This window comes from Phocoena phocoena, chromosome 13 (genome assembly GCF_963924675.1).
Source record: "Phocoena phocoena chromosome 13, mPhoPho1.1, whole genome shotgun sequence".
Taxonomy (NCBI): domain Eukaryota; kingdom Metazoa; phylum Chordata; class Mammalia; order Artiodactyla; family Phocoenidae; genus Phocoena; species Phocoena phocoena.
In genome coordinates, this window is record NC_089231.1 from 1,372,758 (window position 1) to 1,388,401 (window position 15,644).

Here is a 15,644-nt window from a genome sequence, read left to right on the forward strand (position 1 = left end):
CAGCCAGGGCAGCCGTTCAAGGTAAAGAGAGAAAAGCTGCCTAACTCAGAAACAGATAATCCAGGAATACTGAGTTTTCCTAATAACTGCCTAACTCAGAAATAGATAATCCAGGAATACTGAGTTTTCCCTTTGACTTTAATGGTTTTATAGAACAAAGTATCAGCTCTAAAAAGAGAGAAGTAGATGGCTATACCAAAACGCCATAATAATGAAGAGAATGCAGAATGAAACACACATGTATATATAAGGAAATGGATGTGCACATACAGATATCCATCCGGCCAGTTAATAAAAATCAAGAAATGATGTGTATATCATAATGTATTAACTATTATCCAAAATCAAAACTGAAATAGCTGAATTACTTCATTTTACTGACTCATAATATTTTAAGGGAAAAGGATCTTATCAAGAATAAATATGCTGGGCCTTCCCTGGTGGCGCAGTGGTTAAGAATCCGCCTGCCAACGCAGGGGACACGGGTTTGGTCCCGTCTGGGAAGATCCCACATGCCGCAGAGCAACTAAGTCCGTGCGCCACAGCTACTGAGCCTGAGCTCTAGAGCCCACGAGGCACAACTACTGAGCCCGCGTGCCACAACTACTGAAGCCCACGCGCCTAGAGCTCACGCTCTGAAACAGGAGAAGCCGCCACACCGCAACGAAGAGCAGTCCCCGCTCACTGCAACTAGAGAAAGCCCGCGCACAGCAACAAAGACCCAACGCAGCCAAAAATAAATAAATAAAAATTTTAAAAAAAGAGTAAATATGCTAAAAATAGAAAAACTGTACTGAATGTACCCCAAAGAAATATTTGCTATAGGAAAATTTAAGAACTTGAAACATTCTCTAGGTCTTCACTTTTTAGTTCAGAACTTGTTTGAATTGATTATTGATTTAATTACTTTTTCAAAATAAATGTTTGCTACTTTTAACTTACACAATGAATATATCAGTGAATATATTTGTGTTTAACAAAAGACTTAACTTACCCTGGTAAATGTGCCTTCAAAACTATGAATATCCAGTTGTGGTTTCTGAGCATAAACATAAGCATTGATAGAAAAAAGGTCCTGGAAAACAGAATATCTGAATTAATTCCATAATAATTAAACAAAATGACTTGGAAATTTTCCAATTACCAATTAATACTTTTCATATCTTATTTACCAAAAGTGACGGTTTTCTTATGTTTTGTTGCCAACGCTACGGAAGAGGATGGAAGAGAACTCAAAGGAACAGTTTTTAAGGCCAACAGAGGTGTGCGGACTCTCCCGACTCCAATGGACAACTGCTGCCCCCTGGCAGGTTGTGTCAGCAGCAGCCGGCAACACTTATAAGACACACGGCACCGAGGCAGCCCCGCGGCCCGCAAGCCTGCCCCACCTCCTGAGACTCACACCTAACGTTGCGGTCTGATTACTAAGAGCGCTGTCCCAGCAAGGGGGTGACCTGTCCTGGGCCACGCCCAAGATTAACGCTCAGGATGGAAGGGGTGGGGAGCTATGGAGAGCCATCTGAAAAAGTCTGAGGATTCAGCGTTCTTCTTGACCAAATCCTGAACATGGTGTGTCTTCCCGGTTAAGTTATAGGAAAATATTTTCCTGCAAAAAATACTTTGTTTCTTGCCTAAAACCCTTCCAGCTGAAAGGCCTGGGGAGGAAGGGATGTCTGAAGAGACAGAGTTAGGATTGCCGCCTGGTGCACGAGGATCCTGTGATGACAGAAGGAACATAGCCCTGACCCTGGGGAGGAGCAGAGGGAGGACAAGATCAGCCGAGCCTCCCACAGGCGTCCACAGGTTCCCCTCCCGCTGAGGAAACCTGCACTGCCCTGACCGCTTCTGCCAGAGGCTGGCGCCTGAAACCCAAAGGGGCCGCTGGGCACACCTGACAGCTCGGGCTCCTCGGTGACGGTGCACGGGCACTGCTTCAACCCTCCCGAAGGGCTCACCGACACCAAGAATGCGGGCTGGTCTCACCCAGCTGCGCCGGGTCTAAGGATAACAATGCTGCGTATACTTTTGCTGCAAATACGCTCCGGCCAAGCGAGTGGGCTGTGCAGCAAGTTTAACACAGCAGGCCTGAGAAAGCCCTGCTTGCAAGGCTGGCCCTTGGCTGGGGTCTGGGAATGTGGATCCCAGGAGAGCTGCCACCCTTCCCAGATAAGAGTGTGCCTAAACCAGTTATTCAAGCAACACGGCTCATGCCGAACACCCACTTTCCTTCTTGCGGGGGGCGGGGGATATGGGGGGGGGTGCGTCTGGCATGTGGTACATCCCAGGCAGAGGGTGCCTCCAGGCCCAGCCCCCAGTAAAGGCCCTGTGAGTCTCTAATGAGCTTCCCTGGTAGAAACTACTTCCCACGTGTTCCCACATTATGGTGGGGACCTCAGCATGTCCTGTGTGGGTCCCCTGGGAGGGGAGTCTGGAAGCTCTTGCCTGCTTTCCTGCGATGTCGCCCTGTGCCTGTTCTCTGTGCTGACTGCTCTGAGCCCTTTCACTGTAACCACTCGTGGCCACGAGGAGGACAAGACGCTGAGCCCTGGGAGCCCTCCAAGAGAATCATCAAAACTGGGGGCGTCTGGAGGATCCCCCGTCATAGACAGTTTGCCATTTTTATACGTTTCGTTTGTTTCCTGTTTTGTTTTGGGTTTGCCTCATGGCTGCTAACACTTAGAAAACACAGCCTTCCGGACATGAAGAACAAAGGTCAGACCACAGACGCTGACGCGCGAGAGGAGTGGGAGGCCTCAGGGGGCCGCAGTGCTGTGCCCGCTCTGATGCTCAGCCCAAGCCGCTCGTGCAGGCAGGTTTCAGGCAGTCCGGCTCAGCCAGAAGAAAGGAACAAAGACCTCCGCGGCTCCTCACAGAAGGGAAGATGGAGCTGGCAGTCTGACTTCAGTCAGTTACCACCAGTCAAAACAAAACCAAACAAAACCCCCAATGCTCTTCAGAAGAACATCAGAGAATCCAGAGTCTCTACAATGCATCAGTAATGTTGAAGATCCAATTAAAACCAGACACAGGAGGAAATGAGAACACAGGATCCACATTCAAGTAGAGTCCAATCAAAGAAGACTAATTCTGAGATGACTAGACATCAGAATTAAGAGATGAGAATTTCAAAGCAGTTACTAGAACATCTCAAATTTTTAAAGGAAAACATTCTCCTAATAAACAAACAGGAAACCACAGCAGAGAAAAAGAAAACACGTATACAAAAAAAGAACCAACTGGAAATTCTATAATTGAAAAAACTACGTCTGAGATAAATTCATTGGATGGCTTAACAGCAGACTGGAGAACAGAGTCTGTGAACTTGAAGACAGCTCAAGAGATGATGAATCCCAAGAACACAGAGGAGGGAGATCTTGAAAGTGAGTATGGCCGCAGTGTCCCTGAGAGAACAGCAGGAGTTTGTTTGCAGTTGGGTTCCCGGAAGCAGCACACAGAGAGAATGAGGAAGAAAAGGTATTTGAAGAAACAATGACTGAAAATACGCCAAACTGGCTGACAGCCATAAATGTGCAGATTCAGGAAGCCCAGCGAACCCTAGACAGATGAGTAAAATTTTAAACAATCAAAGTCACAGCATAATAAGAGACCAAAGATAGAGAAAAATCTCAAAAATACCTGGAGAAAAATGACACATTACATGCAGGCAAAAACTAGCAAAATAACACTGATTTTTCATCACAAATAATGAAAGCAGAACACAATGGAACAAAACATTTAAAGTGCTGTGGGGAGAAAAAACTGGTCGACCCTGAATTCAATATTCAGCAAAAATATACTTCACAAAAACAGGACAGGTGAAACTAAGATATTTTCGGATAAATGAAAATGCGAATTCACTGCTAGCAGACATACACTACAAGAAATGCTAACAGAAGTTCTTTAGGCTGAAGGGAAATGATATCCAGTAGAAACTCAGATCTTTAGGAAGGAATGGTAAGGAACAAACATGGTTAATATCAAAAGAAAAACAAAAATCCTGTCTTTTCACTTTACTTCTTTAAGATACAGATAAAACAGAACAGTTTATGATATACATAGATACACTGCATATACAAAAAGTATATAAATGCATACAAATATATATGCACACAAAAAATGTGCAATGTGCTTCAGCGTCAAAAATGAGTGGGGTAAATGGATCTATTCAATTACAAGGTTCTTAATTTAATGTGAAGTGATACAATGTTAAGTTTTCACGATACACTTTTAGTTAAATGCATATTGCCATCTCTAGCAAGTAGTAAAGACATGCAAAGAGGTAGAATAGCTGAAAAGCCAATGAACAAAGCAAGTCAGCTTTCTAAATATATTCAAGTAACCTAACCCTGAGGAAGCCACACCTGAGACACTAGAGTTGGCTGAAGGCCCGAGGGCTAAGAAAAAGGGGTCGGCAGAGGGAGAGGCTAGGAGAAGGCAAGGCAGAGAGTAACCGGCAGGTGGAGGTGTCGAGAAAGCAGGGGGAAGCAAAGGCGGTGGAAGACTTCCCTTCAGACAGGAGAGGGGACACGGCTTCGCTGCGCCAGCAGGGAGGGGGTGAGGTGCCGGGAGGGTGGGAAATGGAGGGGATTTCCATTTGATATAATGCTTTTTCTCTGCAAGGTAAGATCATCTGATGAAAGGCGGGGGGATCAGAAATTACAGGAGAGTGGAAAAGTGGGAAAGCACTGCTATCGAAAAGAGGAACCGCAGCTGACCCACACACACACAAAGGATGACAGGCTGGCAGTGACAGGGGTTTCCCTATCTTGTCTGTGGTGATGGTTTCACTGGTGTAGCGAAGTGCACAGTTTAATTCTGGGCAATTTCTTGGATGCCAATTTTACCTCGGGACAGTTAACAACACGCAGAGGAGGAGGACAGGTGGTGCTGAGGACCAAGCTAGACCCGGAAGTGCCACTCTGCTTCCCCTGTTGAGCCACGTTCCTGTCCTGATACTCGATGGACCTCTGCCATCACGTGTCTTTCCAAGAGGTCTTACTCTGCTCTTGATCTTTTCTCACAGCTCCTGTCTGGACTTAATGTCCTCCCAGATTTCTTACAGCGACCTCGAGACCCGTCTTCATTCCCTCTGCTCCTGCCGCCCCGCATTCACAGAGGCTCAGGGCTCGGCTGACACGGGTCTTGCCTTCCCGGCCGCCCACCGGCTCTCAGGAGGGGCAGCTGGCTGTGGGCTCTTCCCCAGGAGAGCTCCTCTCCAGGGAGCCCCGCCTGATGGGCTGTCTGGAAAGCTCCATCCCTTCAAGAAAACATTCTTCAACAGAGAACAGGCAACACTCTACAACTAATATGGCTTCTCTCCTTCCTAGAAGACATACGGACGACTTGGCAGTTTACATTTCATTTATTTCCTACTCTAACGTAGGTGAGGGACATACAGACTTTCATGTTACTTCAAGCTCCTTGGAGAACAAGTGGGAAATAACTGATTCTAATAAAAATGGTAATCGTAACAACAGTTCTAAACGGAGCAGCCTGCTCTGAGGGCAGTAAAATCCTCCAGGAGAACCAACGGAGAAGCGTAAGCGTACACCACCCAGTAAGAAGAGTAGGAAGTAATCAAAGAAACTCGATGGAAAACAAAATGAAGGAATGATGACAGAGACCACTCTCCACCATTCTTCCCGTCGCCGTTTTAAGACGGAACTTGCGTGGACGCGTGGCTCCCCCTCAGCACGGTCACAGCCAGCCCTCCCCACACCGCTCACCTGGAGGCAGAAGGGTGACGAGGCCGCTGCCCCATCCCCGTGCCCTCCGCTCCCGCTGGCCAGGCTGCAGGGGAGCAGACACTGGGACGCGGCTGAAGGTCACTGACTGCGGACGACAGAGCTGCGCGCTCAGCTGGGACCACCCACCTCTGGGCTGTTAGGTGAGGGAGAAGAAACGTCTCTCTGGATCTGGGATGTATCACTCTAGATCTCAGAGCAGAAAGGGACTTAACACATGGAATGCAGTGCTTCCAGAGCCTTAGGAAGGTTTGAGCTCATGACTGAACCTCCAAACATCACTCTCAGAATGATCCTCTGCCGAAAACACCACGGCCACTATTGAGTTCCAGACGCAGCAGGGGAGCCATGGCTCCAGGCTGCAAGGGAGGCCACTGCCTACACAGCAACTGCCACACAGACCCCTGGGGCTGAGGACAGCACCTGCCAGCTGACAATGCCAGTGGGGCAGAGGGACAGCTCACTCCCATCCTGCCGTGAGAGTTCTCTGAGAGCTCGTTAAACTTGGGGAAGCTCATTCACATGCCTTCAGGTGGGCCTGCAAAATACATGCAGGTTAGAGAGGCTTCACTGGATGAAGGGTGAACACACCAGCTCACCACAGTGGGTCTGCTATCGCAGCTTAGATTATACGTTAACTAATAAAAATTTATGTTCAAGTTAATTAAGCCAGGCTAGTTTACACAAGAAGAAATGCATTGCGTAATAATTTTAGACTTGTGGAAAGACAGCCAACCGACTCCTGGCACAAGGCAAGCTGGAGGATCACTCGTCATTTAAGTCCTACACCGTCACAGTCATTTTCAAAAAATGAAGTTCTCCTATAACAGACTGCCTTCTGACACATGGAAATAAAGAACCGCCTGGCAACAACCCCCGCACTTCCACATGCACATGAACATTTAGAGGAAGGCATTTCATCTAGTACGTTAGACATCAAATGACTGAATGATGGCACAATAATGAGAATGTCATTCGAAGCTTTTCATGATAATTTAAAAATCATTCTGAAGCTTTCAATAATGTAGGAAAGCCTCTGCTATTAGGTCAAGGGCAACATTTGTTCGCATTACTTAAAGGTCATTAAAATACATCTTTAATCATAACATGTGGTTCATTACCAATAAAATTGCCTTTCGTTCAATAAAACTAATTAAATACAAATGGTATTGTTTACTCCTATATGGATCTTTTGAAATACGTCAGCGAGTCGTGATTTATTGAAAATTACTGTGCCCTCACTGTCGTTAATAAATTTGCCTGATCACAAGAGCAGAAACACATTCCCACACGTCTCCATGTCCGCGACAGCAAGAAGCCGGACCTGCTGTCACAGGTTTGGATCGGCAGCACCGCTCCAACTAAATTTCAACTCTCTGATCACATTAGGTGCTCTGGACACAACGGAATTCGAGAGCTTATTCTTGGTGGCGTCCTCAGTTCTTTAAAAAGAGCTCTAAGGATTGTAGGTTTAATCATTCTTGGTGTCACTGTGGACACAATGCTCCACTGATGCGACAAACAGCGAATGTCACCAAACACTCCCCAGATCCATCACATTAGAGACAGAAAAGTCAAAATGAGTGACAGTTATGGACAGCGTAAGCTATTTGATGAAAAACCAAATTGCCTTGTCTATGTCCATAATGAAATTAGAGCTTTCTTTCCTATGAAAAAACGTCTATAGCTAATATGTCAAATTATATGAAGCTACAAATTTAAATTGATGGATGGGGCTTCCCTGGTGGCACAGTGGTTGAGAATCCACCTGCCAATGCGGGGGACACGGGTTCAAGCCCTGGTCCAGGAAGATCCCACATGCCGCAGAGCAACTAAGCCCGTGTGCCACAACTACTGAGTCTGCACTCTAGAGCCCTCGAGCCACAATTACTGAGCCTGCGTGCCACAACTACTGAAGCCTGCACGCCTAGAGCCTGTGCTCTGCAACAAGAGAAGCCACCGCAATGAGAAGACCGCGCACCACGACAAAGAGTAGCCCCCGCGTGCCGCAACTAGAGAAAGCCCGCGCGCAGCAAAGAAGACCCAAGGCAGCCAAAAGTAAACAAATAAATTTTATAAATAAATTGATGGATGAATCACAAATTCAGCTAAATTTCCTTTTTTCTAAAATATATTGCCTTTTGGTTTTATGATAATATCAAAACTGAAAACGTTTTCATTTTCCAGTTACTTCACCCAAATGCTTAACACACTCTTTATCAAAGTGTATCAACCACAAAACCCTAGAAGTAGCAGTGTATGAGCTGCGTACTCTGCCTTTCTGAGTAGTTTGCAATTTATACACATCTACATTCCTAATAAAAATGAGGAGACCATCCTTATAACACTGAATACAATAAAATGTACCTCCTGTGATCACGGCAAAGGGAATATTCAAAAATATAGATAACATCATAGTGGAATTTTAAATACCTTCTTAAGATATCGTTTACAAGCAATAAATTATGCATGCTTAAAGTGTACAATTTTCTGCATTTGAATGCAAGCACGCACTGACGACACGACCAAGGGGTGGGCATTTCTAGCAGTCCTCTGCACGCCCCTCCCCGACACTAGCCTCTGTCACAGCTGACCCACTCTCCTGGAATCCAGGTAATGCCATCACATACCACATACTAGTTGTTTGGCTTTTCTTTCAGAAAAACTCTAATACAGTATCTTAACAATGCACTTCTTTTCTAACACTCTCAGCGAATTAAATCTGCTACAAAGGATTTTTCTGTGCAACTGCTTCCCAGTGTGCCCTGGAGCACCTGTGACTGCTGGAAGTGAGGTGCAGAGGGACAGACTCCGAGGTGTGGCCTCCAAGCCTGATGGCAAACAGAAACCCTCCAGTCACTTGGGGTTCGTGACCTTTGCTCCCCCTTCAATCCTGGAGAGACCACTTGAGGACGCGCACTAGAAAAACGAGAAAGCACACAGAGGAGGAAAAAGGCAAGCACACAAGAGCAGCGGGAGCCCAGCAATGGGCTCAAAGCACGTTAGAAAGTCAACAGGCTCCACGACTGTCTCAGGATGAAAACTAAACATTCTAACAAGTAGCGTGAGAACTGCAAGCTGGGTGTCTTCAGGGACAAGGCGACGGCACGGCTTTATCTCACCACGCGAAAGAAGGAAGAGCACACAGAAAACGCTGGGAGTCCGAGTGAGGCTGGAGAGAGCAGAGAGGAGGAGCCTGGGCAGAGAAAACTGCGGCCTGGCTGCAGGCTCCAGTAACAAGGGACACTGGCAGCGGTTAAGATGATAAATGAACACTGTGGGAGAACAGCCTTCTGGCACAACACAAAATCCACAAACAAAAAGGAAAACGTATAAATATTTACCTAAACAAAAGTTAATTTTAATATTTACCTAAACAAAGTTATACGGCAAAAGGTATTTTAAAGCGAAAAGTCAGGAAACAGGCTGGGGGAATAGGTTTGCGACACGTACTCACTCGGCAAAGGTTTGGAGAACCCTGCACACTCATACACTAAGGGCGAGAGTTTAAAACTGGAACCTCCCAGGGCAATTTTATAATTGTGCTAAAACAGTGAGCTATTCAGCAAACGGTACTGCTACGACCAGCCAGCAGGTTGTTTTACGTTTGATTTCCTGCGCAGAGCTCGACTCCAAACAAATGCTAGCTGGACTGGAGAGTTCACGTGTAAAGGAGGAGTGATTTTAAAGTAACCATTTAAAACATAGTCATGGAGTAGAAATGGTCTAAGCATAAAACCAAAAGCAGTAACTATTTATTTTTTAAAAAATATTTTTATTGAAATATACTTGACATATAACATTGTGTAAATTTAAGGTGTACAAGTCAGTTTGATACATTTACGTATTGTAATATGATCATCACCATAGTAATAATTAGCACTTCTATCACATTACATAAGTAACTATTTTAAAGACTATTATAAAATTACTGTTAGGTCACCTTATATAAGGATGCTAAACTTTTATACGGACAACAGAAACTATAAGTGAAAATATTTAGAAGAGATTAAAACAAATGAATGAAAGATGATTAGCAAACTATATATAAAGACCTCTTTAAAAACATATAACAGGGGCTTCCCTGGTGGCGCAGTGGTTGAGAGTCCGCCTGCCGATGCAGGGGACACGGGCTCGAGCCCCGGTCTGGGAAGATCCCACATGCCGCGGAGCGGCTGGGCCCGTGAGCCATGGCCACCCCAACAAAGTTTAAGAACAACTCTTGGAAAGATCAAGTTTATCCACAAGTTACTGAACTAAGAAAATCAAGATCAATAGATTTTGAAGGAAGAAAAAAATATAGTATTTACAATATCCAGCATCCAACTAAAAATTACCAGCTGTGCAAGGAAGCAGGAAAGTGTGACCTGTAACAAGGAGAACATTTTTTTAAGAAGAAACATGCCCAAAATAAGAGACAATGGCATTAACAGACAAACGATAAGTGTTGTAAACTGCTGAAAGATTTAAATGAAACTATGAACATATTAGGAAAGAAAAGTATTCAAACAATAACAAAAATGGGTGACCAGGTGGAACCTGGTTCCAGAGATTAAAAATACAAGATTTGGAATAAAAAAATTAGCTGGGTGGTCTTAACAGAAGACTAGACACTGCACAAGATAAACTTAGTGAATCTAAAGACAGAGCAAAATGAGAATTCCCTGATGCTCCAGTGGTTAGGACTCCGTGCTCTCACTGCTGAGGGCCCGGGTTCAATCCCTGGTCAGGGAACTAAAATCCCAAAAGCTGTGCAACTAAAAAAAAAAAAAGACAGAGCAGCCGAAACTGTCAAAATTGAGTCACAGAAAGAGAACAAGACTGAGAAGAGAGCAGCAGAAGCTCGACATCTGCAGGAACAGCAAGTCTAACACACTTGTCGCTCGTGTCCCAGAGACAGGGGTCTGCGCAGAAAGGAGGACGGAAAAGAGAAGAAAACCAGGAACCCACAGCTCCAAGAAACCAACAAACTCTAAGCAAGGAATGAATTTCAACCTCGGTACTACCTAAGTACAGGCAATGGAAGATACCTAAAGAAACAAAATACTGCCAAGCCTTATACATGCCAAACAGATTTAGTTTCCAAAAAGTGCAATACTTACAATAAGGAAGGTTCCTGCTATCCACAGTAATTAACTGTAAGCTATGTGCAGTAGCTATTCCTATCAAATCCAACCCATCTAAGGAAAGTGACCAAATCCAGAGGATTCAATTTCCTTTCCCTTAACCAACAACTGCTTGGGTCCAAGGTCATTCTGAAGACCCTCAATCTTTCTTTACTCTCCAGTGAATATCAGCAAATCACGTAAGATAAAGCTTCTCTCATTCAGATAAATCATACGTATAACACAAAACAAACACAAAATGACCACAACCATGATTTTGATTTAAAAAAAAAAAATGTAGAGCAGTTTAGGAGGTTCTGAGCACTCATGAGATCTGTTTCAGAGATCACTAAAAACACTGAGATCCGTAAGTACTGTGCCCTCTGGTCCCACCTCTTGCCTGTTCCCCAGGCAGCAAAGGCCAAGCAAGAAGTCCAAAGGTGTCTTTCCCCTTCTCAGTCTGCCGAGACACACAGGAACACTTCAATTCCCCCTCCCTAGGAAGGAACAATTCACTTCCCCTCCACCTTCAAAGGGAAAAGCTGAAGTGGACAGGCTGGTGTCCAAGGCTGGGCTAAGCCCACGCGAGTTCTGCCAAAGCAGTATCTGAAAAGCCTCCTGGGAGTCAGTCAGTTACCAAAAATGGATGTAGTTAACCCCACCAAGAGTTCTCGATTTCAAAGATTACTCACATGAGGGGGGTTTTAAAAATAGAAACAAAAAGGAAAGAGCAAGAAAAGAAAGAAAACCTAAGAGTCAAGCCAAAAGGAACATTTAAAACCATGCCTCAGAAAGGTTATGTGCTAAGACAGCAGAGACATTACGTGGGCATAATTTTCAGCGAACTTAGTAACGAAGAAGTTATTGTAAAACATTATGAGCACGTTAATGAAGCTGGTATAAACAGGACCGCATCCACTGCACGGACATGGCCACTGCAGCACATGACGGAGTAAAGAGAGCAACACTCACCCCCAGAGCCGGCAGCCTCTGCGTGCAGCTCACCGCCACCTTCAGCTTCCAGTCAGTTTCACCGTCGAGTTGATCAGTTCGAATAAAGCATGAACCTTGGGGTAAGAGAAGAAAAACCCCCAAGTTACAGGTACTGGAAAGCCACAATTCACAGCACAGTGGGATACAGAAATGATATACCGACACACTCCCTTTAACAAAAATCCTTAACAGTACTATTTATTTGACTCACAAAATGAGTCTGCTGAACAGATAGAAGTCATTGTTCATTCACTTGTCTCCTAGTTGGTGTTCTAGACTATTAAGGTTTACTAGTAATAAAGGTTTACTTTAGTTTAGAAAGACCACCTTGATCATTTCTACCTTTAGCTTATGTTCTGATAATAATACAATAAGTGAATATACAAAAATACCCAAGAGTGTGTGATATAACTTTGCTGATAAAATATATGTACCACTATAAAACATATGCTCAATAATAAAAGCACAGCTGAAATGTTAAAGCCTGAAAAGAGCTACTGTCATACTCACAACCCCATCCAATTTTAAACTTAAAAAATATTAAATTACAAAAGTCCATTTACTCTTTGCCCATGCTGTCACACCATTTCTTATAACGTATCCTCTTTCACAACAGCAAAGCACAAAACACATACATACAGGGCAACTGTGCAACATTATTAACCATAACCAAAGGAGTGGGAACACAAAATCAGGGAATCAGCTGAATCTAAGGGAGCACATGCAGCAGTGAAAAAAAAAAAAGCAAAGAAAGGAAGGAAGGAAAAAGAAACAGAAAGGAAAAAGAGATGAGAAAGGCCTCCATTTCTACTGAGAAATCCCACTAGGATATATACCATCTAATGAAAAAAGTCAGGTACACAACACTGGGAACAAAGGAACACCAGCTACTGGAGAACAAGGTGGGGAAAGCGTGAGTGTGTGTGTCTGTATGCACGTGTGCAGGGAGGGACACTACTCACAGGAAGGAAGGGGAAAGGCGAGGGACGGACCAGAAGCAACACCTTTGGGAGTGCATCCTATGTTACACTGTTCACTCTGAGATCATTCATGATTCACATAATTAAAAAGCCAAATCACATCAAAGTTTAAAAAAGTGACCCCGAAAATATAGAAGGAATCAGATAAAACAAAGTAACAAATTAGCAGTGTAACCACATCATGAATTCAAGTGACTTTTGAGGTTTTTCAAAAATTTAACTGTAAAATAAAATAGTTGTAGAAAGCCCCACAAGCATATGTACACCTTACAAATTACTACAAGATAAAGATGTTGTGCACAACCGTGAGACCCCTTAGGAGACGCTGCATGTGCCCCGACCCCACCGCAGCCCCTTCCCTGCTTGTAAAGCAGCAGGACGGTCAGCTGTATGTCCCCGTGCACATGCACCTCCTTAGCACCACTGCAGAGCCCACTCTGGGAACGTCTGTAAAGTCACTTTTCACCCCAGGCCCTCCCACCCCTCCTTCCAATTTGTCTGCTGAAAGGCTGGTTCTGCGTGTTGCTGACTGAACACTCAGGGTCCAGGCCAGCCTGCTCCCCTTCCCTCTGCGGGTCCTACGATGCTGGCTCCTGCACACAGAGCCCAGCTCAGACTCCACTGACCCTCAGCAATGCTGCCCTGCTTCCGTCCAGAGGTACAATGGCCTGCTCTTCTCTGATGCCAACAGCCCTTCATGCTTAATGCCCACTAGAGGCACCCGTTACTGCACCAGAGGGTGCAGAAGGCAGTAGTCCATCCTTCTTTTTCACCTTTTACCTGGAGTAAAATGTAAAAGGAGAGGCCTCTGCTCTTTGGATCCGGTTGGCTCACCTGGTGGGAAAGTTCCTATAAGAAAGCACTGACTCCTGTTGTTATCTACTCACATTTCAAGGCAATGAACCAGTACCCTGCCATCCTCAGAAGGAGACCAATTAGGCATGTGTGTGTGCGTGCGTGCATGTGTGTGTGTGTGTTTGTGCGTGCTGAATGAGCTCCAGTACTTGAGGAGTTTCACTCCAATGCCATTACTATTATTATAGAGTCTCCAGCTGTCCCACCACTGGGGGACAATCTCCAGAGTTACCACATTATTAGAAGTGTCCAGTGTTCAAAAAAAAAAACAACCAAAAACAGGAGAGTATGGCCAACTTAATGGAAAAAACTTAATCAACAGAGACTGTCCTCAAAAAAAGACCTGATGGTAGTTCTACTAAACAAAAACTTTAAAGCAACTGTCTAAAAAGATGCTCAAAGAACTAAAGAAAGATGTGGAGAAAGTCAAGAAAACAATGTATGAACACAATGGAGATATCGATAAAGAGAGAGAAAACCCAAAAAGAAATTCAAGGGCAATGAAAATTTCACTAGAGGGAGTCAAAGGCAGATTTGAGCAGGCATAGCAAAGAATGAGCAAACCTGAAGATAGGACAATGGAAGTGATCCAACCTGAGGAACAGAAGGAAAAAGATGGGAAAAAAGTGAACAGAGACAAATGGACCCACAGGACACTGTCACGTGGACCAACATATGCACTGTGGGAGGCCCAGAAGGACAAGACAGAGAAGAAGGAACAGAGAGAATATCTGAATAATGGCTGAAAACTTCCCAGATTTGATGAAAGACATGAATATAAACTCCCAAGGACCCCAACAAAATCCAAGCACAGAGATACGTTCTTTTGTTGCACTTTGCAGATGCTATGTTCTTTCACAGATTGGAAGTGTGTGGCAACCCTGCATCCAGCAAGTCTATCAGGGCCATTTTTGCCAAGAGCATTTGCTCTATTTGCATCTCTTTGTCACATATTGGTAATTCTTGTAATATTTCAAACTTTTTACTATTGTTATATTTGTTATGATGATCTGTGATCATTGTTCTTTGATTTTACTATTGTAGTAAAATTGTTACTACAAAGACAAAACTTTTTGTTTTGTATTTTTTAATTAAGGTTGTACTTCTTTTTTAGACATAATGTTACTGCACACTTAATAGACTGAAGTATAGTGTAAACGTAACTTTTACATGTACCAGGAAACCATGCCCGTAATATGAACTCAAACAGACCCACACCAAGACACATTATAATCAAACTTTCAAAGACAAAGAGAATCTTGAAAACTGCAAGAGAAAAGAGAATCATCATATACAAGGGATCCTCAGTAAGATAACCACCAGATTGCTCATCAGAAAGAGATGGCATTTCCATGGAAGCCAGAAGGCAGTGAACCAATCAACTCCAAGTGCTAAAAGAAAAAAACTGCAACCAAATATCTTCAATCCAGCAAAACTGCCCTTTGAATGTGAGGGAGAAATCAAGACATTCTCAAGTAAACAAAAGCTGAGGAAGCTGGTGACCACTAGACCTGCCCTGCAAGTGCTCAAGGCAGTCTGGTAGGTGAAACGAAAGGCCAGTAGACAGGAACGTGAAGCTGTGTGGAGAAATAAAGATCTCAGTAAAGGTTATTAATGCATGGCAATTATAAAAGCTAGTATTATTGTAAGAACAGTCAGAACTGCACTTTTTCTACACGATTTAAGAGATTAATAAATTTAAAGAAATTATTAGTCTAAAAGCCAGAATTACTGTAACTTGGTTTGTAACTTCTAATCTTGTTTTCTACATAATTTAAGAGGTTAATGCATTTAAAATAATTATTAGTTTATGTCTTGGGAACACAGTGTATGAAGATGTAATTCTGTGACATCAACACCTGAAAGGATGGGGATAGAACTATAAAGGAGCAGAGTTCCGAATATACACAAAAGGGAATGAGAAAGGAATTTAAATATTTTACTACGAAATATCAACCAGAAAAGAC

At 43.9% G+C, this 15,644-nt stretch overlaps 1 protein-coding gene across 2 annotated transcripts in view; it reads right to left on the bottom strand.

The window, feature by feature from the left end:
• Positions 1-15,644, bottom strand: part of ATP9B (ATPase phospholipid transporting 9B (putative)) — a 217,108-nt gene that overhangs the window by 129,678 nt on the left and 71,786 nt on the right. For both annotated transcript variants that reach the window (XM_065890491.1, XM_065890490.1), the window contains exons 8-9: positions 11,822-11,916; positions 995-1,075 (exon numbers count right to left, since the gene is read on the bottom strand). In XM_065890491.1, coding sequence (XP_065746563.1) covers positions 995-1,075; positions 11,822-11,916 — 176 coding nt within the window. The remainder of the gene's footprint in view (positions 1-994; positions 1,076-11,821; positions 11,917-15,644) is intronic.